Raw genomic sequence first — 27,079 nt, forward strand, 5'->3', positions numbered from 1 at the left:
TCAAGTTAAGATATAGAATTCAGCAGATTTCATTCTCTAAGTATATTGCTATTCCGTTCCGTTTTATTCTTGACTGCGGATCTCTTGCTACCGCTAACTGAATACTTTTGTTTAGACTTTATTGTCCAGTTTGTCACTTGCATCCCATGAAAGATGCCGGAAGACAAGTACTTCCTTGTTCTAAGAACTGGTAACATAGATGCTGTCAAAATTAAAACGTAGGGAAAGAAACTCGATTCAGAAACATTTTTCTGTGTTGCCAAATCAAAATGCGCACTTTACAGAAGACTGGATCTAAACTTCGCTCCGATTCAAAATAGGAACTCTATCTGAGGTGATATGGAGAAGGCCTGTTCGCAAAAGGAAGATTTGCGTAGATACTAATAAGCAGGCAGAAATTATTTATATCTGACCGATGCACCTCGAGTCATCCGAAACAGGAATAGACAAAGAGCACTGGGCTAACAGAGCCACCACTTTCCAACGAACCTGAGTTTACTCTCGGTCATCGAGCAATCTTGAATTCGTGAAGTTCAGCTACAGATGAGGAGCGCATAGCCCTTCCCATCCAATTAGTTATTTTGTTTTATCAGTTTATGTGCCATTGAGTTCTGCTGTCTACATTAGGGGTAGGGGATATCATGAAACCACTAATTTTTGACATGAAAAATCAAGCTGATTCACTAATACCTTTAGGAAAGGAAATCTGTCATCCTTATCTAACCTGTGGCTCTAGATTATAGTGTGGTAGGCTCTGAATAGCCCTCTGAAATGGCCTAGTAAGCCAATGGATTTGAGGGTGCTCTGAAATGAGGAAGAAATGATGATTTGTCAGTGATGCGTATCCCAAGCAAGCAAAAGAAAACAAAACCTGCATGTTTTGAATTCCATTCACTGTCAATCTCTTTTTAAAGGGGGCCAATTTATATTGCCGTTGCTGAGAGTCTGTCCCACATATTTACTTACCTTAGGACCAAATTTGAAACTCATCTCAATTTTTTTATCCTACACAATGTCTAAATTTAATAACATTCTTTCCCATGGCATGCCTGCAATTATTTTAAACAACTAAATTATAACATTTTTCAATGTTGTTTATCCAAATTACAAAATAATTTAATTTTTGTGAGCTCATTTGAACATATGAATCTATAAGCTGGCTTCTTGCTTTTCCATGAACCTTTTCCAAATGGATTCAATGTCTTTTTCGGTTCAAAGTTGTGCAGTGTATTTCAAATGTGGTTTCATTAATTAGCTGTGGGGTAGGAAACAATTTGTTTGATCAAGGGCCACATACTGTGGAGATTCATTTCACTTTCGCTGCATTGAAATAACTTAAGATGGGCTAAATACAGAAGTAGACAGTCATTAATGAGCTTCATGAAATCTATTGTGAAACTTTTGTCAGTGAAGAACTCACATACCCATCTCATATATTGCATTTTAGATGGTGGGAGAAACCACTTGGGAGTAACAGGTTTATTTTAAAATATTACTTTGTAAATCATGCAGCGCAAGTTTTTTTGCAGATGTAACCCATGAGGTTTGACAGATAAATCTCCTAACATTCAAATGAAACATATACAGTAATATAAAATTTGCATCAAGTTTGTGTTGAAGACTTTATTTTGCTTAAAACAAAAGAACTGTGGATGCTGGAGATAAAAATCAAACACAAACAGCAATGCTAAAGAAACTCAGCAGGTCTGGCAACATTCATGGAGAGAAAGCAGAATTGGATCACCGGACTCGAAAGGTCAACTCTGTTGGCTGTCCACGGATGCTGCCAGACCTGCTGAGTTTCCCCAACAGGGTTCTGTTTTTTTTTGTAATGATTAGTGCTACGAATTGATCATTCACACATCAAGTTACGAACAACGCATCACATTATCTTCGATCTGTATTTTTTTTTCAAACAGCTTGCGTAATTTGGTAAAACAGAAGTAAAACAGGGTAAGTCACAGGCTGCATCCACGCTGCCTATGTTACAGTACCGCGTCACACTAACAAACCCACTGTTCCATCCTGGGACAAATCTGGACAGAATTTAACGTGTACTGAAACCTTTGCCGCGCGGAGCTGAGCATTTATTGTAATTAACAGGATTGCCCTGTCTTTCATTTGGAAACAAGGAAAAAATAAACAATATTTTGCAAACCAATTGGTCTAAAATGTCATTATAGTTCTGATTTTAGTAAAAAAAAATTTACTCGTTTAGCTCACAGGCCAGCTCCATTGAGATGAACATTGTTCGGAAACTTAAATTAATGATACCGTGGAGTGTGTTGGTGTTTTATTCACTTCTTCAGTTATTTCAAGGTAAGAACCGAAGGCTTTCCGTTTAATGAAGCATTGTCCACGTCTGGTAATTTTCTGAACGGTTGGTTGAATGGTGCGATGCGGTAAAATATATTTGTTTCACTACTGGAAAACATTTGAAGGAAAAGTGAGGATGCTGAGTTTAATTGTTTTAACTCTTCTTTTAAAAGTGCATTTACCCGGGATGATATTCGGTACACTTTCTTTGATTTGTTAATGTTAATTGCTAAAAGGAAAGATTAATTTAATTTAATAGTTCATAAGCCGAGCGAAGGACATTTCGAAAAAATCTCCACTTTGTTTCTCAGCTGATTTTGAAATGCCAGTGCTGAGGAGGAAAGAAATAATTCTGACAACCAATATAACCCCATGGCTAATAAGTAAAAACAACGAAAAATAAATCAGACGGCGACGCTTTACATTCATAGTGCAATTGGGAATTGTCTTCCAGGTCAAAAACGAAGTTTTCAGGTTGTACCCTAGTGCAAAAAGTGTTACCTTTGTGCGCTGGTGAATATTTTATCGTTTTATTAAGCGCTGGTTAGGCTCAATAGTACTTTATAGTATGCTATTTGTTTCGTTTTGTATGCTGGGAGACTTTAAACAAATATTTTGTCTTTTTTAAAAGGATTTTATGGTGAAGGCTCAGCTCGTGGGCAAAACCAGTCAAAAAAGTAAGTAACTTGTACTTCGATTCAAGGAAAATTTAAAGAAAACGTTCATATTGTTTTAGTTTTAAATCTAAAAAAACCAGATATTCCAGATCTGATTAAACCGTTCATTTCTAACATGATTACACCTGCTCAAGTCAGGTATCACGTATTTAATTGTGTCAACTTTATTGTGTGATTATACAAGATGCTTTTATTTTCCCCCACAGGAACAGTTCTAATACAATTCGCCAGAAACGGAATCTCCTAGCAGTTGAGGTAAGCTATGCTGTAGTAGATGAACTATAAAACAACCCTAACTTAACAAAGAACTCTTTGTGTTGCTTGCAGGGGAAAAAAATGCCTTTAAAAGCTGAAGTTTCAACATTTCTGCTTAGTTCAGACATTTCAAATAACATTTGGGTTGTTAACTTCCACTGATTTGGAAATGTATCTTGAAATAAAATACCATCTTCATTTGATAAAATGCCAGCAGTAAAGTAATTTATGAAGTAGAATACGTTACAGCTTCTTCATTGATTAAGAGGGCTTGAGATTTGCAATAGGAGAATTTAATGTTCTGAAAAGGGTAAAGAAGAAAATTCAAATGATTAAGAAGATTAAAAGAGCACATGTAACTTCTCTGTGCTTGGCCACAATTTATTTTAATATATTACAAATGTTATAAATATCTCTGCTTTATTTAAGAATGGTAGACAGTACTTGGGACGATTCAAACACTGTAAACATGACATTCTTCAGTTTTTTTCTAGAAATCTAAGCTTTCAGGATCTTGAGTCAGCTTAATTCTAGCTTTAAGGAAAAAAAGCAGCTCCATTGCTTTGGATAATTACTTCATTCATATTTAAAATAATTAAGAGGTAAATTAGAAGTCTGCATTTTCAGAACTAGTCCAACAAGGATTAATCATAATTTTACACAATTAATTCTGTTTTGCTATGAATTTGGCACTAATGCCATCTAGTGCCAACTCAATATTGTAATAATGCAGAAAACAGATTTTTTCCAACAGATTATTTTAGGTAGATATTTTGTAACTGGCCTAGCGGCAGTGGTTACAGTGTTGCAGGTACAATAGGTCGGAAACTGAGACACACCATGTTCAGCTTTGTGGGTTGGTCATCTGGTTCATGTTGGAAGATTCTTGCATGCAGCAGCCAGCTGAGTGCACCAGTGTGAGAGCCTGTAAACTGATTTCCACCACACCAGAGAGATGCTGGACAGATCCAAATAGAGAAGCCTTTGTCATAGCAATCTTGATGTTTGAAGAGAATGGAGTCAGGACAAGTGCAGACATCACAAACACAATGCCTGTCCTCACCAACAACCGCTCCCTCCCCCGCCACCGACAAGCGGCTTCATATGTAATATTTGCAGATCATGACTTGTTTTAATACCCATGATGTGGAGGTGTGGGTGTTGGACTGGTGTGGAGAAAGTCAAAAGTCAATTGATGCCAGGATATAGCCTAAAATTTGAAATTTGAAATCACAAGCTTTCGCAGCACAGCCCCTTTGTCAGATGAAGAGATTCAGAAGAGCTCACAGAAACAGAATTTACAGGCAGAAAGATCAAGGGCAGAGAGATCAAAAGATCATACAACTGCTGTGAGTGGAGTGTAGAATTATAAGTCTCTGCCAGTGACCAAATGTGTTAGAAAGTGAGAGTAAAGTGTCAACGGCTGATTAACAATCAAAGGTATGACCTATAATTCAATTAAAAGAACCAGAGAGATAATTACAAAAAATTAAAAATAAGCTTGTGCCGGAGCAAAACCAAATGATTGGAATAACATGATAGGTATAAAAGTCAAATGTCGAGGGTCTAACCAAAGTAATAAGCAATCCAAAACTGTACAAACTAATTAAGGTAGAGAGATCATAGCAATTTATCAAGGTGAACCTGTGAAAACAGGACAGTAAGGAAGGCTTCACAGATACAGAAGTGTGGCGGGGTCACATGCCGACATAATTTGATGTTCTACTCACAGCAGTTGTATGACCTTTTGATCTCCTCCCTTGATCTTTCTGCCTATAAATTCTATTTCTGTGAGCTCTTCTGTCTCTCTTCACCTGACGAAGTGGCTGCACTGCGAACACTTGCGATTTCAATTAAATCTTCTGGACAATATCCTGGTATCATGTGACTTTTAACTTTGTTTCAATGTCACATACAAGATGCTACTGACCTGGATGGTGACCATAAATAAAAACAGGAAAAATCTGCAAATACTCAGCAGGTCTGCCAACAGATGTGGAGTGAAAGAGAATGAACATTCCTGATCAATGACCCTTCATTAGACCTGGGCTGTGAACAACTGGCCTCCCATCTGAAAACTCATTTGGTGCTTCCTTAGTTGGTTATGGTGGATTCATATTGTTTGGGCAACCCGTTTAGAAGCTGCTGAATGGGCCACCAGTTTCTGAACTAGTTCTATTTCCAGTATATCATCTATCTCTGACCTGGCACATCTTTTCTGCCGCTGAGTCATCTGTGCTTTTGTTATCTTCAGACAGGACAAAGAAGAAAATAATAAAGAACAATACAGCACAGGACAGGCCCACCAAAGCTTGCACTGATTCCTATTCCTTATTTAGACCTGCTGCCTATTGTCCATGCAGTTTCTATTCCTTTGTTTGCCTCTCTTTCATGTATTTATCAAGATACGACATAAATGTCGCTAATGTGCCTGCTTCCAGGCACCCAACACTCTCTTTTCTTAAGACTTTCTCTGCACTTCTCCCATAAACTTTCACCCTCTCACCTTCAAGGTGTGCCATCTTAGAGTTGTACTTTCCACCCTGGGAATAAAGCTTCTGACGATCCACCCTATCTGTGCCTCTCATAATTTTGCAGACCTCTGTCAGGTTGCCCATTAGCCTAAGTCTTTCCAGTGAAAAGAACCTGAGCTTATTTAATTTCTCCTCATACTTAAAACTCTCCAGACCAGGCAGCGTCCTGGTAAACTTTCTCCACATCCTGTCCAAAGCATCAACATCCTTCTGGTAGTGGCAACCAGAACAGCACACAATATCCCAAACGTGGCCTAACTAAAGTTTTATACAACTGTAATGTAACTTGCGAACTTTTATGTTCAATTCCCAGGCCAATGAAGGCAAGCATGCAGTATGCCTTCTTGACTACCATATCTACCTGTGTTGCCATTTTTAGAGATCTGTGGATCCACGGATCTGTACACCCAGATCCCTCTGTATGTCAATGCTCCTCAGGGTTCTGCCATTTATTGTATAATTCGCACCTGTATTTGATCTTCTAAAATGCCCCACTTCACATTTGTCTGGATTAAACTCCACCTGCCATTTCTCGGCCCAAATCTGCATTCTGTCTATATCTCTCTGTATTCTTTGACAATTCTCTTCACCATTTACAACTGCGTCAATTTTGGTGTCATCTGCAAACTTACCAAACATATCACCTCCATTTGCCTCCAGATCATTTATGTATTGAAACAAGACCATCTCCTTGTTGGTCTCTCATTTTCTATCTTCCATAAACTTGAGCTTGTCTAAAGTTCTGCTGCCACATTTCAACTCCACCATGTCCAGTTCAACTGACACCTTTGTGTTCATTAGTATACACTGGCTCCCAGTGCCTGAACATCTCAGTCTTAAAAGGCACATTCTTGTGTGCAAAGTTCTCCATTACTTTTCCCCTCCAAATATCTGTGTTGATTGTTCTGATTGTACTTCTGTGAAACACCTCTAGGGATAAAGTTGCCATCAGTGCAAGTGAGGGAATTGAGCCGAGATAGGAAGTACCCATAGCATAGGATAAAGAGAGAGAAAACTCTAGAATAAGTAGAAAAACAACATGGATGTTACTGGTTAACCTTGCTTCTTTGTCCAAGGTATTCTTCCAGCATGGTTAAAGGGGGAAATGGTAAATTGGCTCTGCTTGTTGTGGGTCTGAACTGAATGAGAAAAGTTTATTGCCTAAATTTGTGGGGATGTTGAAATCATATTTGTAACAGGCGAGAGTACAGCATTTTACAAATCAATTTAAACACCTGGAGTCAAGTGCATTTTGTTAAGAATGGAAATAAGCCACATATTGTGGAATATTGTTGCTCGATAGTTATATATTCATCATTGCATTCTGCATGTTTTCATTGATCTTTGAATGACATTTTTTTCATATGTACTTAATAGGATTATAGCACAGCCATTGCAGAACATAGAAGCTTAATCTACAATTCTACATATCGTTACTCTGAAGGTATGACATGTTGTGAATTACTTTCAGTAACTGTGCAGCTTGTCAGTTATTGACATTCGAATGATACATGATGATTAGCAGTTAATAGTTCCATGACTATAATAAGCAACTTCTGATAAGCTGAAAATCTGACAATTTGTAGCATTTTATTGACTACAAATTTTGATGTATTTTTACAGACCTTGAGACTAATAACCATCAAAATATTTTTGACAAAAATGTTCACGGTATTACTCTGAGATGCTTGTTTATGAACATACAGTTCCAGGTTTGCAACTCAGAGAAGGTGATAGTCAGCGCTCCTGATTAGTTACTTTGTTGTGAGCAGCATTGGTCTGAATCTCCGTATTAATCAGTGAGCAACAGTTTCAGTTCTTCTGTCGTGAAGAGAAAATGTTTGCCTTCCCTATTTCCATAATGTTTGACTTCAGAACATTGCCATAGTGACTTAGCATGACTCTACAATGTTAACTTTCTGTATACATTTCTTTTTATGAAGAAACTGTACACTGTTGTGAAGTCAGAAATAAGTGGAAGGGTCATTTTGGCTTGAGAGATGCTACTGAGCAAAAATAAACAACACAATGTTGCTGAACAGTTTTCCTAGATACAAATAGAGCAGTAGGGACTCATGGATAATTAGATTGTTGTACTAGCTTGGGGTTGGTTGCTGCAGAAAGAAAAGCAAATTGCTGCGTTCTTAATATTGCAGAATGAAATGCTCTTTTGACTAAGTATTATCTATTTGAGAGCACTTGTGAAAAAAAAATTCTACTCAAGTTGGTAACAGGTCTATGGGGATGGGAGCATTTCATAAACTATCTGAGCAAATTTTAAACGCATATTACACTACAAATGACAACAAGCTCAATTTAGATGATTTGTGCAGGAGGATATCATTCCATTACTCTTCAGAGTTCACTTGAGACTTGACTTTGGACTTGTCCTGAAACGTTGGGTTTGCTTTTCCAAGGAGAGGTAGTCTCATGCCATCTCTTCTTTTAAGGAAAAGAGGGAGCTTTACATTTTTGAGAGAAAATTCTGATCAGAGTTTCTTCTGAAATGTGGCACATTACTTCCATTCTGACAGCTCTTTCATAGTACAGAACTGTCAGAGGATCCAGACCATGCCTAATGCTCGCTGGAGTCAGCTGTCATGATGAGTATTGCTACAAATCTGCAAGGTTACTTATAATTAAGTAACAAGAGGAACTGGAACATCATGATAGGCTTGATGGTCCCCTTAAGTCTTCATTTTTTTCTGATGTACAGATTACAGAGGTACACATAGAGCACTAAGAGCATTTGAAATAATCATGAATATTAAACAACACGGTTGCTTCCTTCGATTGTTACTTCAAAATTGGAATGAAATGGGATCTGATTTATACAGTAGCTAAAGTTGTATGATAAAACCAATCATACCCTTAATTGTCCTGTAGAGTGTTACCAGATGCATGTGTGAGAAGCAGTAGTTTGGTTCAGGAAATATAATTGTGCTATGACAAATAATACAGGAGGGAACTGTCGTAGGATCAGTGTTGGGTCACTTTAAGGAGATAGCCCTGATAGTTTACTTTGGAGACTGCAAAATAGTATTAAGCATTGTTTTATAAATCTATGGAAATGGTTCTTCAGAAAAAAGTGTAATACATCCTAGTGGTGTGAGGTGAAATTTATCTTCTGATGTTCTTTCTTTTTTCTCTGGGGAAATAACTGTCCTTTGCTTTACACTTTCTTTTGAACGGTGCAAAGTGTAAACAAAAACAGAAATTGCTAGAAAATCTCAGCTGAACTGAGTCAGTTCTGTAGAGGGGTCATTGTACCTGAAACTTTAACTCTGATTTTTCTCCACAGATGTTGCCAGACCTGCTGAGATTTTCCAGAAATTTCTGTTTTTGATTTGATTTCCAGCATTTGCCATTCTTCTGATTTTTTTAAAACCAAAATCATAAACTTGTTTAGCTTTATTCTATCATTAAATAATGTTAGCTATTTTAAAGTTAGTTAACTGCAGTATATGTGAGTCCATTGCCAATGTGTATTTTATGCATGCAAAATAGAACAAAAGTTGCCAAACAAATTATTGTTGATGTTATAAATATAACGCAACGATTATTTATTTTTTGAAGATCTAAAGCAAATATGATGACAGACATTTGTTATTTATACATATTCAGGTCATTTGCTTTGAAATTTAGATTTTGAGCTAGTAACATCTGGGCTTTGCTCTTCATGCATGAAAACATTTAATAATCAACATATCAGTCTTTCTGGAGCCATATTTAAACTAGTATGTGTAAGAGAACAGGTGACTGAGACTTCCTAAATTGATACTGTGAGTTTATTTGTATGTTGAGAGTTTTAAGATTGGGGAGAGAAAATATTGAAAGGCATTAGCTTGGTTTCAGTTCAGGAGAATCATGAAATGATTTTTTCTTTGGCCAACCTTTTGATGTAGTTTACTGAAGATCTGGCTGTGGTTACATCTAAGAACAGTAAGAACAGGCGAAAGGATGAGGTTGTAGATGCGCTCACTGAGCTGGTGGGTTTGGTTGCAAACATTTCGTCACTCTGCTAGGTAACATCATCAGTGCGCTTCCAGTGAAGTGTTGGTGTTCTGTCCTGCTTGTTATTTGTATGCCCCGGTTTGCTGGTGTGGTTAGTTTTACTTCCGGTTTTGCTTCTCAGTGGTTTGTACACAGGGTCTAATTTAACGGGTTTGTTGATGGAGCTCCAGTTGGACTACCAGGCCTCTGGGAATTCTCTGGCATGTCTCTGTTTGGCTTGTCAGATTATCGATGTGTTGTCCCAGTCAAATTTGTGTCCCTCATTTTCCGTGTTTAGTGAAACAAGTGAGAATTGATTGTGTCTCTTGGTGGCTAGTTAGTGTTCAAGTATCCATGTAGTCAGTTTTCTTCTGGTTTAGACTATGCAGTGTTTCTCACAGTCCTTGTATGGTATTTTGTATATTACACCAGTTTTGCTGGGTTTGGGTGTGAGATCCTTTGTCATTGGCTGTCATAGGGTAGTCGTTGGTTTGTGGGCTACTCTGGTACCCCAACATCTCCAAAACAGATCAGAACAGGAAGACACAACATGACCAGAATCACTTATCACCTTGCCATACACCAATGATATTTCAGAGATGACCACAAGACTACTCAGACCCCTAGGTGTCAGAGTAGTCCACAAACTGACAACCACCCTTCAGCTGCTACTGACAGAACGCCAATGCTTCACTGCAGGTACACTGATGTTACCTAGCAGGGTGACAAAATATTTGCAACCAAACCCACCAGCTTCGGGACCATGTCTACAACCTCATCTACAACCCGAGCTACAAATCTTCTCAAACTTTAAAGAGGTGAAAGGAGTTAGTTCAGAACAGATAAGAAATAGGTTAGCTCAGTGTAGGAGTTACTTGAAGCTCAGAAAATATAAGCTCAGTTGTGTGAATAATCAAGAAAAAGGCTATCAAGCTTTTAAGATCAGAAATTGAATGAAAGCGTTAAGTCAACCCTATTGATTTGACATTTGAGGGAGCTCTGTCTGGTATTTGAGTACTGTGATGTAATGGTGTTGAAATAGATGGAATTTTATTTTAATAAAATGTGAGGCTGGATGAACACAGCAGGCCAAGCAGCATCTCAGGAGCACAAAAGCTGACGTTTCGGGCCTAGACCCTTCATCAGAGAGGGGGATGGGGGGAGGGAACTGGAATAAATAGGGAGAGAGGGGGAGGCGGACCGAAGATGGAGAGTAAAGAAGATAGGTGGAGAGGGTGTAGGTGGGGAGGTAGGGAGGGGATAGGTCAGTCCAGGGAAGACGGACAGGTCAAGGAGGTGGGATGAGGTTAGTAGGTAGCTGGGGGTGCGGCTTGGGGTGGGAGGAAGGGATGGGTGAGAGGAAGAACCGGTTAGGGAGGCAGAGACAGGTTGGACTGGTTTTGGGATGCAGTGGGTAGAGGGGAAGAGCTGGGCTGGTTGTGTGGTGCAGTGGGGGGAGGGGATGAACTGGGCTGGTTGAGGGATGCAGTGGGGGAAGGGGAGATTTTGAAACTGGTGAAGTCCACATTGATACCATATGGCTGCAGGGTTCCCAGGCGGAATATGAGTTGCTGTTCCTGCAACCTTCGGGTGGCATCATTGTGGCAGTGCAGGAGGCCCATGATGGACATGTCATCAAGAGAATGGGAGGGGGAGTGGAAATGGTTTGCGACTGGGAGGTGCAGTTGTTTGTTGCGAACTGAGCGGAGGTGTTCTGCAAAGCGGTCCCCAAGCCTCCGCTTGGTTTCCCCAATGTAGAGAAAGCCGCACCGGGTACAGTGGATGCAGTATACCACATTGGCAGATGTGCAGGTGAACCTCTGCTTAATGTGGAATGTCATCTTGGGGCCTGGGATGGGGGTGAGGGAGGAGGTGTGGGGACAAGTGTAGCATTTCCTGCGGTTGCAGGGGAAGGTGTCTGCTTTCCGGAGAGACCACTCTCTCCGTGACTCCCTTGTTCGCTCCACACTGCCCTCCAACCCCACCACACCCGGCACCTTCCCCTGCAACCGCAGGAAATGCTACACTTGTCCCCACACCTCCTCCCTCACCCCCATCCCAGGCCCCAAGATGACATTCCACATTAAGCAGAGGTTCACCTGCACATCTGCCAATGTGGTATACTGCATCCACTGTACCCGGTGCGGCTTCCTCTACATTGGGGAAACCAAGCGGAGGCTTGGGGACCGCTTTGCAGAACACCTCCGCTCAGTTCGCAACAAACAACTGCACCTCCCAGTCGCAAACCATTTCCACTCCCCCTCCCATTCTCTTGATGACATGTCCATCATGGGCCTCCTGCACTGCCACAATGATGCCACCCGAAGGTTGCAGGAACAGCAACTCATATTCCGCCTGGGAACCCTGCAGCCATATGGTATCAATGTGGACTTCACCAGTTTCAAAATCTCCCCTTCCCCCACTGCATCCCTCAACCAGCCCAGTTCATCCCCTCCCCCCACTGCACCACACAACCAGCCCAGCTCTTCCCCTCTACCCACTGCATCCCAAAACCAGTCCAACCTGTCTCTGCCTCCCTAACCGGTTCTTCCTCTCACCCATCCCTTCCTCCCACCCCAAGCCGCACCCCCAGCTACCTACTAACCTCATCCCACCTCCTTGACCTGTCCGTCTTCCCTGGACTGACCTATCCCCTCCCTACCTCCCCACCTACACCCTCTCCACCTATCTTCTTTACTCTCCATCTTCGGTCCGCCTCCCCCTCTCTCCCTATTTATTCCAGTTCCCTCCCCCCATCCCCCTCTCTGATGAAGGGTCTAGGCCCGAAACGTCAGCTTTTGTGCTCCTGAGATGCTGCTTGGCCTGCTGTGTTCATCCAGCCTCACATTTTATTATCTTGGAATCTCCAGCATCTGCAGTTCCCATTATCTCTGGAATTTTATTTTGCTTTGTTTTTGAAATCTTTCAAATTGTGTCATTTTGGATGGTCGATTTATTCTATTTCATCTTCATTTATTTTGCTTGATGAGCTTCTGGTTTATTGTTTAAACTAAATCTGCAGGATTGCGATTTGTGTTTCAGTGAAAGACCACCACTTTAAATAAAGAAAAACAAAACATCATCTATCAAGTTAGATTTTAGTCTAGGATCTATCTTGATGAGGAGTAACATTTGACATGATCATAACACATTGCAGAAATATTTTAAAATGTATTAGAATTTATCTTCACTACATGAATTAAAAAACAACATTGTTATTGTTAATTTCTACAAAAGTGAATAATTTTTTTGGACTTCCAGGTGTTTGTCAACAGGATTGTCTCAATGGTGGCTTTTGCAATGGGGATGATACATGTGACTGCAGTGAACGTCAAGCTAATAGTAGCCGTTGTCAGACTGGTCAGTATCAGAACATATATTCAGAAGATGTTTTAGAACTCTTGCTATTCTTTGAAAACAAATTAAAGACTGCTTTAGCTAATAATTCATTACCATAGTAATGAAGCCACTTTTGTGTATGGCTTCCAACACTTTTCTAGGTTCAGCGAAGAGGTAAAAATCTTGTGTTAATAGCAGCAAAGCTACATTTGTTGCATTAAATTTACATGATTTGTGTACAGTTGTTATTGAGACCAATATTTATTTAATAAGTCTATGTGAATCACTGTTTAAGGTTTATGCAGCCTGCTCTCCCGATAATAAGTGAGGGGTTGTTTAAAGTAAGTTGTGATCAGAGATAATGGGAACTGCAAATGCTGGAGAATCCAAGATAACAAAATGTGGGACTGGATGAACACAGCAGGTCAAGCGTGCTCCTAAGATGCTGCTTGACCTGCTGTGTTCATCCAGCCCCACACTTTGTTATCTTGTTTAAAGTAAGTGTTTGGTCCAATGCAAAAAATATGTTTCAGTGTCAATAAAGAAACACGTAACCAAATGTTACAACTTTTATTTCTTTAGTTCCAAATCTTGGCAAGGATAGAGGAGGAATATGCAGATCATGGGGTCAATACCACTTTGAAACCTTTGATGGCCTCTATTTTTATTTTCCTGGAAAATGCTCATATATTCTTGCTAAAGACTGTCGTGCGACACAGCCTCAATACATGGTAGAGGTATGATGCAACTGAGTACATCAGACCAATTACTGCATTAACATCTAGTCACGTAGGTGTCTTGGTCTCATTGTTTTGTTATTGTTTCTATGCATTCAGGTTCATAACAGCGGTGAATGTCCATCTTCACACTATTCTTGTTCAAGATCTATAAGCTTATTTTTTCCAAATGAAGAAAAAATAACTATTCTGGGTCATTCAGTCATGAAAGGAGGAATCAGGTGAATGGCAAATAAAAAATTAATTTCTATGTATATATATATTGCAGAGAGAAGGAAACTTACTACTTTTCAAGTATGTATTAAAATGATTTATAAAACTTCACAACAATCAAAGTGACCATTTTATGTCGCAACTTTTGTCTTACTACTTATGTACAATATTTGGTGTTTACAAACATCACTATCATGGATTTCTGGGTATTCTCAGGGTAGGCCTTAGGGGGACAAATCATAAAATAGTGAAATATGTGGCAGGGACTGCTGTTAAGTGGGCCCTCCCACTTTGTTCGGTAGCTATGCAACTATAAACTTTACGAACTTCCTCGTGTTTTCATGGCCCAGTATCTACTTTAGAACATACACCATAGAACAGTACAGCAAATTACAGGCCCTTTGGCGCACGATGTTGTGCCAACCTATTATCCTACTCTAGGATCAATCTACCCTGCATACCCTACATTTTACTATCCTCAATGTGCCTGTCCAAGGGTTGCTTAAAAGCCTCTAAAATATCTGACTCCACTACCACTGCCGGCAGCGCATTCCACACGCCCACCACTCTCTGTGTAAAGAGCCTACCTCTGACATCTTCCCTATACCTTGCTCCAATCACCTTAAAATTATGCCCCCTCATAATAGTCATTTCTGCCCTGGGGAAAAATCTCTGACTATCTATGCCTCTCATCATCTTGTACACCTCTATCACGTCACCTCTCATCCTTTTTTGCTCCAGTGAAAAAAGCCGTGGCTTCCTCAGCCTTTCTTCATAAGACCAACACTCCAATCCAGGCAGCATCCTGGTAAATCTCCTGTGCACTCTGTCTAAAGTTTCCACATTTTTCCTATAATGAGGTGATCAGAACTGAGCACAATATTCCAAAATGTGGTCTAACCAGAGTTTTATAGAGTTGCATTTATTTGATTCTGTTACACAGAGACAAATTATTAGAGCCTATAGAGGATATACCAATTGGCAACTAGATATTCTGGGAGCAATTTTCTCTCAAGTTCCAAATGACAGCGGATGATGGGTCAGATGAGAAGTAGCACTACTTCTGCATTCGGTATTTGTTTAAATTTATTTTAATAAAATACAATTGAATGCCTGTTTCAGCAAAAGTGGAAGAGCCTGCCTGAACTATGGTGTTACTGTTGCTCAATGAGGAATGATATCAAGTAATGGCTCAGGTTTTGTCAATGGCCAGATAATCATTTCTGAAGGGTTGATCAGTTGCTCAAATGGATTCTGTAAAAATCCTCATTGTAGCAAACGCTGAGGGAATTGCCCAGGAATTTGTAGATTCCACTGGGCAGTTCCTCTGCATTTGGAACCCACTGTCAGCATCCATTTAAATCAGAGAATTCAGAGCGTTTAAGTAAATAGTTACTTAGGAAAGGTTACACTATTAAAAACTTAGTGTAATTCCTGAGTTACTATTCTGCTGATCCTTAACATACCGCACGCCCATTCCTCAAATACTCGTCCCCCAGCTCTCTTACACCTACCTCAGTCTGAGCTAACAACTACCTCTGCTCCTTCAGGTCCCATCTCCCCATCCCCAGTGCCAGACGTAACACCCCTGCCTTTGCTTTCAGATTGACAACACCCACCCGCACCCCTTATTGTGGACTTGACCTTTTCCACTGCCACTCATACCACACATACTCCAATCCTCCCTCCCTAGGACCCAACACCAAACCACCTCCTCCCAACACCATCCACCTCCTCTGCAATCCCACTATATTCAGTATTTCCCATCCACCCTGACCTACTCTAAACGCACCATCTCTCATCTGGCCACTGTGTTCCTTTCAATTTCTCCAGCTGCTGTGCAGACCTCCCAAGTCTGTGCTCAACAGTGGCTGGAGAAACTGCATACCTGTTGGTATAGGCGGGCACCGGGACTGGTTGTGTGGCCATGAAGCTTCAAGGGAACATTTCTTGGCACCATTGCCAAGTTCTTTGTTCTTTTTTGATCCTGTTATAAAGGAATCAACTGAGTCCGCAAATGCTATAACTAATTGAAGGGCAAACATTTGGAAGTAAAGGTTATGTCAGGTTTATTTGCTTAATTTGTGGGTTCTTTGCCGTGACCTTTGAGGTCTTACAGTGTGACCATTCTAAAAGGCCCACAGACCTTTCAGATTGTGCTGTGGACTATACCCAAACAACATAATTGGAAATGTTGTCAGCTATTGTAGACCATTAGTAGAACCGGACAATATCCATTACTTTGCAACAGCACTTGACAATATCAAGTTGCTATGTCACATTAGCAGACTGATGTTAAGACAGTTAAATGTTGTCATGCTCAATATAAATCACAGAATTATTGAATGATTTAATGGTAGAAATTGAAAAGTGAAACATTCCTTTTATCATAATTATGCCTGTAAATGTTCAGAGAATGAGACCGTGTTCTTACTCTATTCGTGCTCTTTAGTTGTTCTAATTTACTATTATGACTAATTAGAAGTATTATTCCTTTATAATATCCATAATATTTTAAAATCTTTATTTTTAGATTACTGTTGCCTCAGACCGTTAGGCATGCATTCTTTGAGAGGCTAGCTGATTACATTCTTGTGAAAACAACTTTTGGATTTTCCTTAGCTTGGGATGGATTCTCTGGTGTGTACATGAAGCTCACAGAAGAACATAAAGGCAAATCCTGTGGCCTGTGTGGTAATTTCAATGAAGATATGTCTGACGATCTCAATACAAGTTATAGTAAGTACATTTTGGAAGTTATGCTTTCCCCTTTTCTAAATCCGCATTCAGATCTTTGTTTGTGGAAGGTAAACATGTAACCTGTTATCACTCTTGCGTTGAATACTCGGAAAAGTGTTGTGAAATATTATTTATCAGAAGTGCAATGAGTGAGTACGTCCTTCCTTTTGGGAAGTGGTTAAACTTCAAACATGCCAGTTCAGGAATTAATATGTGCAAATTGGTAAAAAATGGGGGCAAGATGATTGGACAAAAATAAGAAAACAGTAATAAATGGAAGTGATAAGAAGAGAAAAATGAAAGTGCAAGAGAAAGCTAGCTAAAAAATATTTTAAAAAAGGCTATAGGAGTTTCTACAGATACTTGAAAAAAAAGAGTGAAGCAAGTACCCATTAGTGTGCCAGAAAATGATTGTGAGAAATTGATAATGAAAACAATGGAAGTTGCTAAATAATTGAACAGATATCTTGCCTTTTTTTATTGTACAGGGTACAAATAATATCCCAGAAATAATTGTGGATAAGAAGATGAAAAGGATTAGGAAGTTAAATCAATTAATTAATCAGGGAAAAGTATGATGAAAATTATTAGAACCAAAAGACGATAGGTCTCCAGGTCATGAGAAACCTCATCCTGGGGTCTTAAAAGGAGTAGCTGTTGAAATGCTTTTGTTTTAATTTTCCAAAATTCACTAGACCCTGGAAAGATCTCATCAGATGCAACTTCTCTATTAAAGAAAGGGGCTTGGTGGGCGAGGGAACAGAAAACAGAAAATCACAGGCCAGTTAACTTAACATTTGTCATAGAGAAAATGATCGAATATAGTCTTAAGCAAGTTATAGCATGGCAAATAGAAAATTTCAATGTAATCAGGCAGATCTAAATGTTTTGTGAAAGGAAAATCGCGTTTGACCTAACTTATTGTCATTTTTTGAGCAAGTAACAAGCACCATGGATAAAGGGATACCTGCCAAAATGCTGTAGCTAAAGTTTCACAAGATGTCACATGAAAGATTACACAAAATACGAGCTGATAGTAGAAGGGTAGAATATTGGAGACAAAAGCAGAAATTGCCGGAAAAGCGCAGCAGGTCTGGCAGCATGTATGTGTACCTATTGGAGTTTGGAAATGAGGCGTGATCTTATTGAATGATAGAAAATCCCATGAATATAACAGGGTGAATCCTGCACAGATGTTTCCCCTGGAGAGCTTACAAGAAGGAGACACGTTTTAAAAACAGGAGGTAGTCCATTTAAGATGGAGATGAGGAGAATTCTTTTTCTCCCAGAGCATTATTAGTCTGTGAAGTTCTTCCCCAGAGAACAGTGGAAACAGATTAAATATTTTAAACTTGGAAGTAGATAGGTTCTTGACTGAAAAGGGAATAGTGAATAGACAAGAAAGTAGAAGCCACAATCAAATCATCCCTGATCTAATCAAATGGTGACCCAGGCTAAAGGAGATGAATGGTTTACTTCTATTCCAAGTGTGTATGTTTATGTGTTTATTTACAGAAGGTTCCACACACTGGGAGATTTATAAATCAGTGAATTAAGCTAATACTATTGTATTGACTTTTTCAGGCATGCTGACGGAAGATGTTGCTATCTTCGGAAACAGCTGGATGTCACAGTCTCCTTCAGATGCCCCTTGTGCATCTGTTTTACTTGATTTCCATAGTCCATGTCGAGGCAAAGGAGCTGTAATTAGTGTTAGTGTTTTCTAAATTTTTGTATTGGTGACAATCTGCTAGGCATAAAAATTACAATTTCAAATATAAAAACATAAATGCAAAATGTTAGTTTATATAGCTATTATCATTTTGACACAACTCAAAGCATTTCCCTAAGCTTTTGTCGTATAGTGACTGTGGGTAAACATGGCAATTACTCTGTTTCAATAATGTACTTCAAAGATTTATGAAGTAAGAAAGATAGTTAAATAATCACTGTGGTATTGGCTGGCCATAAGCTATACTTCTGGATCTATAATGTACTTCTGAATAGATGGATATGATCAAATTTTAACTTATCTTTTGTATTGCTGATGATAGATAAATTTAATTGAAATTTTTAATCTTGCACTCACCAGGACATTTCACAAGAATAAACATTTAACAGGGATGCCAGTGTTTACATTCCATGAGAGGACTGATCAGTTGCCAGTGGATTCTGATTGGTAGAGGCATTGGCATAGAGAATGCATTCATTAATGCTGATTGACAATTAACAGGCAGGCTTTGTTTAAATTTTAAACTAAATTGGCTAACTCTGATTGGTCAGAACATGAGAAATGAACAGCAAATGCTGTCACCTATTTTAGTGAGTTGAAACAGGTGTAGTGTGAATGCATATTCTGCCTGTTTGCCAAGAACAGGGCTTTTGCGTTTATAGGTACCAGTACATATAAGTGTGCCATACTGTAAAACGGACTGATAATCCTAAATTGGTTGTCAATGTAATTCCTTGCACATTCAGGATTATCCAATAAATACTGTCCGATTGTGAATTCGCATCTAATGTTAGACACTGTTGTGAGTTTTGCGAGGGTTGGCTGATTGATAACAGTCAATACTTTGCATGTTGTGAAAAGCTGAAGGGACATGCTGTTTGATGCAATTAACCTGACCTTTGGATGTATGGCTTGCATACCTGGCATCACGTCAGCACATGGACTAAGTTATTTATTCACATTGTACATAGCCTGATTTATTCATTCACAGTGCAAACCTAATGTTGAAATAGAACATGTCAAAGCTATCCTGTAAATAATAGTTGCCCCGATTAAAATTAATTCTCAATACACATCAGGCAGACAAATGAAAGGCTCTAAGCTCATTGTTTTTGATCTTAGAATGTGCTCAGTCGGACTTAGATTACCCTGTAAGTCAACTTTGAGCAAGAAGTGAGGCTAACTGTTTCACACTACTCTTATGCAGTAGCAACACGAATGGTGCTAACCACGGTGGCTCAGTGGTTAGCACTGCAGCCTCACAGCGCCAGAGACCCAGGTTCAGTTCCAGCCTTGGGCAACTTACATCTGTTGAGTTTGCACATTCTCCCCGTGTCTGCATAGGTTTCCTCCAGGTGTTCCAGTTTCCTCCCACAGTCCAAAGATGAGCATGCTTGGTGGATTGGCCATGCCAAATTGCCCGTAGTGTTCAGGGGTGTGTAGGTTATAGGGGGATGGGGTTGGGTAAGATGCTTCAAGGGGTGGTGTGGACTTGTTGGGCCAAAGGGCCGCCTCCAAGCCGAAAAGATATTCTACCCTATCATGTGAATGAATGATGTGGTGTACGAATTTCACTGCTGATGTGATGCCGGGTATGTAGTCTTTACATTCCAGAGTGTGGTGGATCATATCAAGCAGCATGTCCCTTAAAGTGTTGGCAATGAGCAAGGTACTGACTACACTCAACTTTCTAAAACTTGCAACACACTGTCTAACACTAGATTTGATCCTGAAGTTGACAACATTGTTGGATAGTCTTGCATGTGTGAGAAGATACACTGACAGCAATTTCTGGTTGCCAGTTGGGCTTACAATATGGCACATTTGCATGTATTAAAATATAGTAATGTAAAGGGTCCTGTTCAGTACAGATTGAACACGTAGATACACTGTCCATTTAAATGCTGCATCTATTTCAACTCAATTAAAAAAATACATTTATTCACTGGTTCATTTTCAGGGCAATGTCCTTACTTGTCAAAGTAAACCTGCTTGGTTTAAAACTTAACAGAGCTTGGCTACTGCCAACCTTCATTCTTCATGCAATGCTTCTACCTATTAGCGTCCACTAGCCAAATAGTTAGCATACGAATGTTTGTTTTCCCTTTGAATTTGTATTCTTGCAAGCTGTCCTGATGAGTGCAAGACAATAACTCTGACAAAATGTGCTTTTTCAGCAATACTCAAGTTCTGTATTTCTAGACAATGAATCCATTTTTTGTCAATGGAACAATCCCTTAGCGTGAAGGTATACAATAGTCTGTCTACTCTAAATATGATGTGGAGATACCGGTGTTCAACTAGAGTGGCCAGAGTTAGAAATCACACAACACCAGGTCATAGTCCAACAGGTATATTTAAAATCACAAGCTTTCAGTGAATTCACAAAGTCACTTGGTAAAGCAGCAGTGCTCCAAATGCTCATGATTTTTAATAAATCTGCTGGACTATAACCTGGTATCATGTGACTTCTGACTACTGTAAATATTTTATAGATTCAGACTCAAGAACCACAATGTTTGGCACACAGCTAAAATTGTTGAGTCTTTATTTTAGGACAGCATAAAAGAGACATTCTGCACCAAATTAGGTGTACACAGTCTGTTAAAGCATTCAGTCAGTACATCAATCAATGATGAGCTGGGCAGGTTATTTTAGATTTGTTTACGGTTTGTCTTCATGGTATAGCTGGAACCACTCCCCCCATTCAGGAACTTACAGTGAGGCAGAGGGCTCCATATTGATATCCTGATTTAGGTGGACAGGTTGTGGGTGTAGCCCAAGATCTCTTGGTTTAGACATTCATTGGCTGAATGACACCTAGCCTTATTCCGAAAATTGGCTCCAATTTTGGTAATATTTGAGCTTAATTTCCAGATTATTTTCCCTCAAATTATAAAATATCTCAGCATTAGGGTGATTGATTTTGAAAGATATTGACTAAATTACTTCCCTTTTTAAAAGGTTAATTAGTTAATCCAGATTGGTTTCACAAGAGTCTCTTATGTTAGCATTTTTAATAATTTACAAGTTAATGTAAATTGAAAATACTAACAGTTTGGGGAAGCTATTATAACAAAGATAATATAAAAAAGATTATAAAAGAACATAGGACGTAGGATGTAGAAGTCATATGATGATATCAAGCATTGAAAGCAATTAGAAAATACAGATAGTATGATTATATCAATGATAATGGGAAGGCTAAGACAAAATGTAGAAAACATATGAGACTACTGAGTCCTTGTTCTGCCACACAAATAGATCATAGTTGATCGCTTTTTTCTCCCTTTGTTTGAAATGTATTAAAGTTCTCTTGCAAAAAATATAGAGTTGACTCTTGAAAATTTTAATTAACACAGCAATCACAGACTTTTGAGAAATGGTGCTCTTGATTTTCACTTTGTGTAAAAAATGTCTGTTTGATTTCATTCCTAATTGCTTTTATTTGAAGCTTGTGCAATCAAAGGCAAGAAGAGTACTGCTGATAAGCGCAGAAATGAACATGGTGGTAGCCTACATACTATGCATATAGAAAATAATTTATAAAATAAAATTGTTGGTTTTATGAAGATAAATGAAGTGCAGCAACACGATTAGAAAGAGTTTTAGTCATGGATGCTGATTTATTCTATATTTTATAATCTAGAGTTACATTTTGACACTCAAGTTAACTTGTCAGCTTATCCTATAAGCTAAGTACCATGGAAATATTAATGATGATATATTAATTTTGTAAATTTGTTTTAGAAAATAATGCTGAGATTTTATTTAATGTTGCTTTTTAAAATTTTAATTTAGGATATCATTGCAAAGTGTGAAGTTCTGATGGGGTTTCCCTTCTTTACTTGTCGTGAATATGTTCAGCCTAATCCCTATATTGCCAGCTGTATCAATGACCTGTGTATGTAAGTATTAAATTCCTAATTCATTAGATTACTCTTGCCTCAGGAAGCTATCAAAAATTACACCTGTTCATAAGAAAATAAAATGCATGTCTCATTAGTGAATACTTCAAAATAGTTTGTTTGATTGATGTTAAAATAGTTAAGTAGGAAATAAATGTATTATTCTGTGAAACAGGACGGACGACAGTGAAACACATTGTCGTGCAATTACAGAGTACGCCAGGGCATGCTCCCATGCAGGCTATCCTTTAATGGACTGGAGAGATGATTTTCCCACTTGTAGTAAGTTTTGTACTCGCTGTTTCTAAACTCAGCTTTGAAATATTGAGGTACTCTAATATTTTACCATAAACCATTAAACAAAATGAATAATTCTGAATTATTTCACTGAAATGTTTATTTATGTTGATTTGTAAAAACTTGTATGCTAAGTAGAGGAGAGATTTTGCATAAATCTTTAATATTATCTGAATTATTGTAAACTTCTCAAGCATAAAAGTGACTCAGTTTAGCAGTTGGATAGTCTATAGTCAATCTATGTAAATGTTTGGCCCACATTTGTGGAGTCCTTGTTTGGGATACCTAAAACCAGCATTAGAACATTTGAAATGTCTAAATTAGGGGCTACTGCTTTTTGAAAGTTCTTATCAACAACTTAGTGATGAGTTGGATAGACATGCCTCTAAAATCTTCAGCAGCAGTTGTGATTGATCCTCATCATGTAGCCCACTCCAGTACGCCCAGCAAGGCAGATGGCTCCACATTAATGTTTTCTCTCAGGTGAGCTGCGTGTGAATGTGGCTTGAGGACCAACTTCTATCAATTTTCTGGCTTCTCAGTTTGAGCATGGGCTGGCTAAATAATCCTAGCATAGATCTGAGAATAGACACAAACCATATAGGTTTACATACGTAGATAATGTTTTTCTAATAAATTATAAAATACATTGGTAAAAAGTGATTTATTTTGAAGGGCATCCCTTTTTTATTCATTCATGGGATGAGGGCATCACTAGCTATGCAACATTTATTGCCCATTCCTAATTGCTCAGAGGGTGGACTGAGAGTCAACTACATTGCTGTGGTAACAAAGTGTGAAGCTTGATGAACACAGCAGGCCAAGTAGCATCGCAGGAGCACAAAAGCTGACATTTCAGGCCTAGACCCTTCATCAGAGAGCCTGTGGGTCTGGAATCACTCACAGGCCAGATCAGATTAGGATGGCAATTTCCCCATTTGATTATGATTTGTTTTGAAAGGTTAATGTGTTTCTCAGAACCCTCAATGGTTAAATCTTGATTTGCATCATTCAGGATGTTCTGTTGGTTCAACAATATTATGAAGCCTCTTAATTCCAGATTTGGAGATCATCTTCTCCACTGCTACCTGAATAGAATGAACTTGACGCTCTTGTAGCATAAACTGTTATTTTACATCCATAAAGATAGAACAGGATTTCATAAATGGAGCGTTCCTTCATATAGGAAGGAGAAATATTGGAAAATCTGTGGATCATTTTACTGTCTCACATAGCTGATAGGATGATATTTTTGCAATACAACACAGTACTGTGGATTGATGCAATGTAAGCCATATTATCATAGTTTTTATTTTACATATTAAAGTTGTATTGCATCAAAGTTTTTGAGATGAATTTGTGTTGTATTTCAGCTGATCAGTGTGAAGATAGTTTTGTTCACCGTGACTGTATTAGTTGCTGCCCACCCACTTGCACATTTGAAAAGGAATGCTTGGGGAGTAGTCTGCACTGCCTAGATGGTTGTTACTGTCCAGATGGTAAGACAATTTCATCACTTCTGTAAATATCCATAGGTAGAAAAGTGTTTGGGTTATCAGGCATGGTGGCTCAGTGATTAGCTCTGCTGCCTCAACGCCAGAGACCCAGGTTCAATTCCAGCCTCGGACAACTGTCTGTGTGGAGTTTGCACATTCTCCCCGTCTCTGTGTGGGTTTCCTCCGGGTGCTCCGGATTCCTCCCACAGTCCAAAGATGTGCAGGTGAGGTGGATTGACCTTGCTAAATTGCCTGTTGTGTTCAGGGATGTATAGTTTAGGTGGGTTATAGGGGGGTGGGTCTGGTTGGGATGCTCCAAGAGTCACTGTGGACTTGTTGGGCCGTAGGGCCTGTTGCCACACTGTAGGGATTCTATGTAGTCCCTAGCTTAGATGATGGGTCCCTTATTTGCAAAACTCTAAAGTAGGGGAAGAGACTTCAAATGAGATGTGAGATGCACATTGAATTTTCAAATTTTGCATGACTGCTTTCATTTGTTGACCCAGCTGATGGCTGCTGTAAGGGGATTTGTGCCAGTGAATCTGCATTGGGCAATACATTAATAACCCTCACTAGTAAGGATTATTTTTAATTTCTGCACCTCTTTGAACATGTGGCCTCAGATACTTAAGAGTAGAAATTTTACTGAAATGACTTGCTATGTTGATTGGGAAGCAGTGCAGAACTTGCAGTTTGGAAATCCCTCACAATCCATGGAGCTTTATCTTCAGAGGGTGTCTCCAATGTTACAGATCCATTCTCCATCTAGAGCCCCAGTGTGATTAAAAGCCTGGGTCTATAGTCAGAAAGCGACTGCTGTCAGTTATTGACAGCTGCAGCAGTAGCAAAAACTGCGCTGGGAATGGGATGCACACTCAGTTGGGAGGGTGTGGTACATGGTCAATGATTGAAAGGCATGGGTCGGCCAGATGGTGGGGGGAGCCTGACAGGTGGATGGAAAAGCTGATCAATGTGGATTAGGAGTCGTGCCAGTGTAAGGGTGGGAGGGGATGATCTGATGGAGGAGAGTAAGAAGGTGCACTGCGGTTGCCAGGAGAGTTTTGGGTGTCTGAGGTCAGGGAGAAAGGTTGGAGGATTCAATATTGGAAGTGGAATCAGAGTCCTAATGGAGTGAGGACAAAAAGATCTAGTGGTGGTTAGATTGGGCCTGGTGGGAAAAGGGGTGGAGGAAGTTAGAGATTTCAGTGAAGTCTCCTGACAAAAAAAAAACAGAACTATGGGCATTTCAACTCAAAAGGGAGGTAACACAGTGTGAAGCTGGAGGAACACAGCAGGCCAGGCAGCATCAGAGGAGCAGGAAAGATGACGTTTCAGGTCAGGACCCTTCTTCAGAAAAATCTCTGAACACAAAAGGGACCCTGGGTCTAGGCCCGAAACGTCAGCTTTTGTGCTCCTGAGATGCTGCTGGGCCTGCTGTGTTCATCCAGCCTCACATTTCATTATCTGGGACCCTGTTGACTGATTTTAAAAGCAGATGGACTTAAATGAGGAAACTTAAAACAGGGAATTACAATATTGTAATGCATGGGAAAACTGCAGTTATAATTACTATGTCTCTTCACTTTCAAATTTTTTTTAACACTTTTAAATATATGTAATGGCGAAAATTTACAGTAGAATGGAGCTTCCACTCAGATCTACTTGTTTCCTCTGTCCAATTCTGCTAAAATTGGTGTGACCAGCACAAATTCTGTGGAATTTTAAGTGTTCAATATGACTCAAGTTTTTTGTGATCTAAAAGAATATACTGTCAAAAATAGGCACTCCCCCAAATTAGTTTGTGACCTGAGATGAATGAATCACCTTTGGGAATTTGTGCTCATGGTGATAATTTGTGGGTCCTCAAGGAGGCTCCAAAGCTAAGCTGGAACTTTTGGCTGCAAAGCCACAAAAAGGAAAGTTTTTAAAGCTTTTGATTATATTTTACTTACAATTGTCAAGAAATTGACTTGCATTCACAAAAATAACTAAGGAATTGTTCTTCACATTTTAAAAAGCTACTTTTTTAATAATATGATTAAAATGCTTTTTTTAAATGATGATCCTATTTTTAGTTGTATCAATCAAACTCCAATTAGTTCCTACTGTTAAACCTATCAAGGTATATTTTAAAGGTATATTTAAAACGCAGTTGCTTTAAAACACTATCCAATTGTGTTGGTTCATGGCATATTTCACACATGGCAACATACATATAAGTCTAAGGGATCACCAGAGTAAAAAATTATCTTTTGCCAGTTGTGGTCACTGTGGAGACTATGTCCCCAGATTTTTCTTTCTTCCAAATACTAATGAACCTGCAGTGAATTACAAGCTGTTTAGCTTTGTTTGAGGTTTCAACCATTTCCAGTTGGAAATGATTGTCACTGCCCAAATAAAAGTACTCAACATCTACTGGCTTAGGGGAAAGCATTGAAGGAACTAGCTAACTTTTGAACCATGACCTTTAACAAGGTGTACAGCACTAGCATTGAAAGGCACAATATATTTCTTTATACTATCAAATTTAACATTTTGTAAAACACAATTGTAAAATGATCTATGCAAATAATGACAGTTGTTATATCTGAGAAGGAATAACGTAGCAGAAGGATGTGGGCATGTAGATTTTCCAATCGTGCCACTCTGCTGACTGACAAAGAGCATGAAATGTGAATTATTTTTTGTATATGTTTCTCATTTTGTTTAGGACTTGTCATGGAGAATGGCACTTGCATATCAGTATCTACTTGCCCATGTATATACCATGGTACAGTCTATCCAATAGGATCTCACTTGCAGGAGGGCTGCAATATGTGGTATGTTTCTGTACAGAGGATTAA

General features: G+C 39.1%; 1 protein-coding gene across 1 annotated transcript in view; it reads left to right on the forward strand.

The window, feature by feature from the left end:
* The first annotated feature begins 2,397 nt into the window (after nucleotides 1-2,397).
* The window catches only part of otogl (otogelin-like), a 209,331-nt gene continuing 184,649 nt past the window's right edge, over nucleotides 2,398-27,079 (forward strand). The window contains exons 1-12 of the mRNA XM_059652231.1: nucleotides 2,398-2,402; nucleotides 3,200-3,248; nucleotides 7,160-7,226; nucleotides 13,037-13,135; nucleotides 13,697-13,851; nucleotides 13,951-14,072; nucleotides 16,598-16,803; nucleotides 18,388-18,515; nucleotides 22,337-22,443; nucleotides 22,619-22,725; nucleotides 24,114-24,239; nucleotides 26,947-27,055. Coding sequence (XP_059508214.1) covers nucleotides 2,398-2,402; nucleotides 3,200-3,248; nucleotides 7,160-7,226; nucleotides 13,037-13,135; nucleotides 13,697-13,851; nucleotides 13,951-14,072; nucleotides 16,598-16,803; nucleotides 18,388-18,515; nucleotides 22,337-22,443; nucleotides 22,619-22,725; nucleotides 24,114-24,239; nucleotides 26,947-27,055 — 1,280 coding nt within the window. The remainder of the gene's footprint in view (nucleotides 2,403-3,199; nucleotides 3,249-7,159; nucleotides 7,227-13,036; nucleotides 13,136-13,696; nucleotides 13,852-13,950; nucleotides 14,073-16,597; nucleotides 16,804-18,387; nucleotides 18,516-22,336; nucleotides 22,444-22,618; nucleotides 22,726-24,113; nucleotides 24,240-26,946; nucleotides 27,056-27,079) is intronic.

This window comes from Stegostoma tigrinum, chromosome 18 (assembly GCF_030684315.1).
Source record: "Stegostoma tigrinum isolate sSteTig4 chromosome 18, sSteTig4.hap1, whole genome shotgun sequence".
Lineage (NCBI taxonomy): Eukaryota > Metazoa > Chordata > Chondrichthyes > Orectolobiformes > Stegostomatidae > Stegostoma > Stegostoma tigrinum.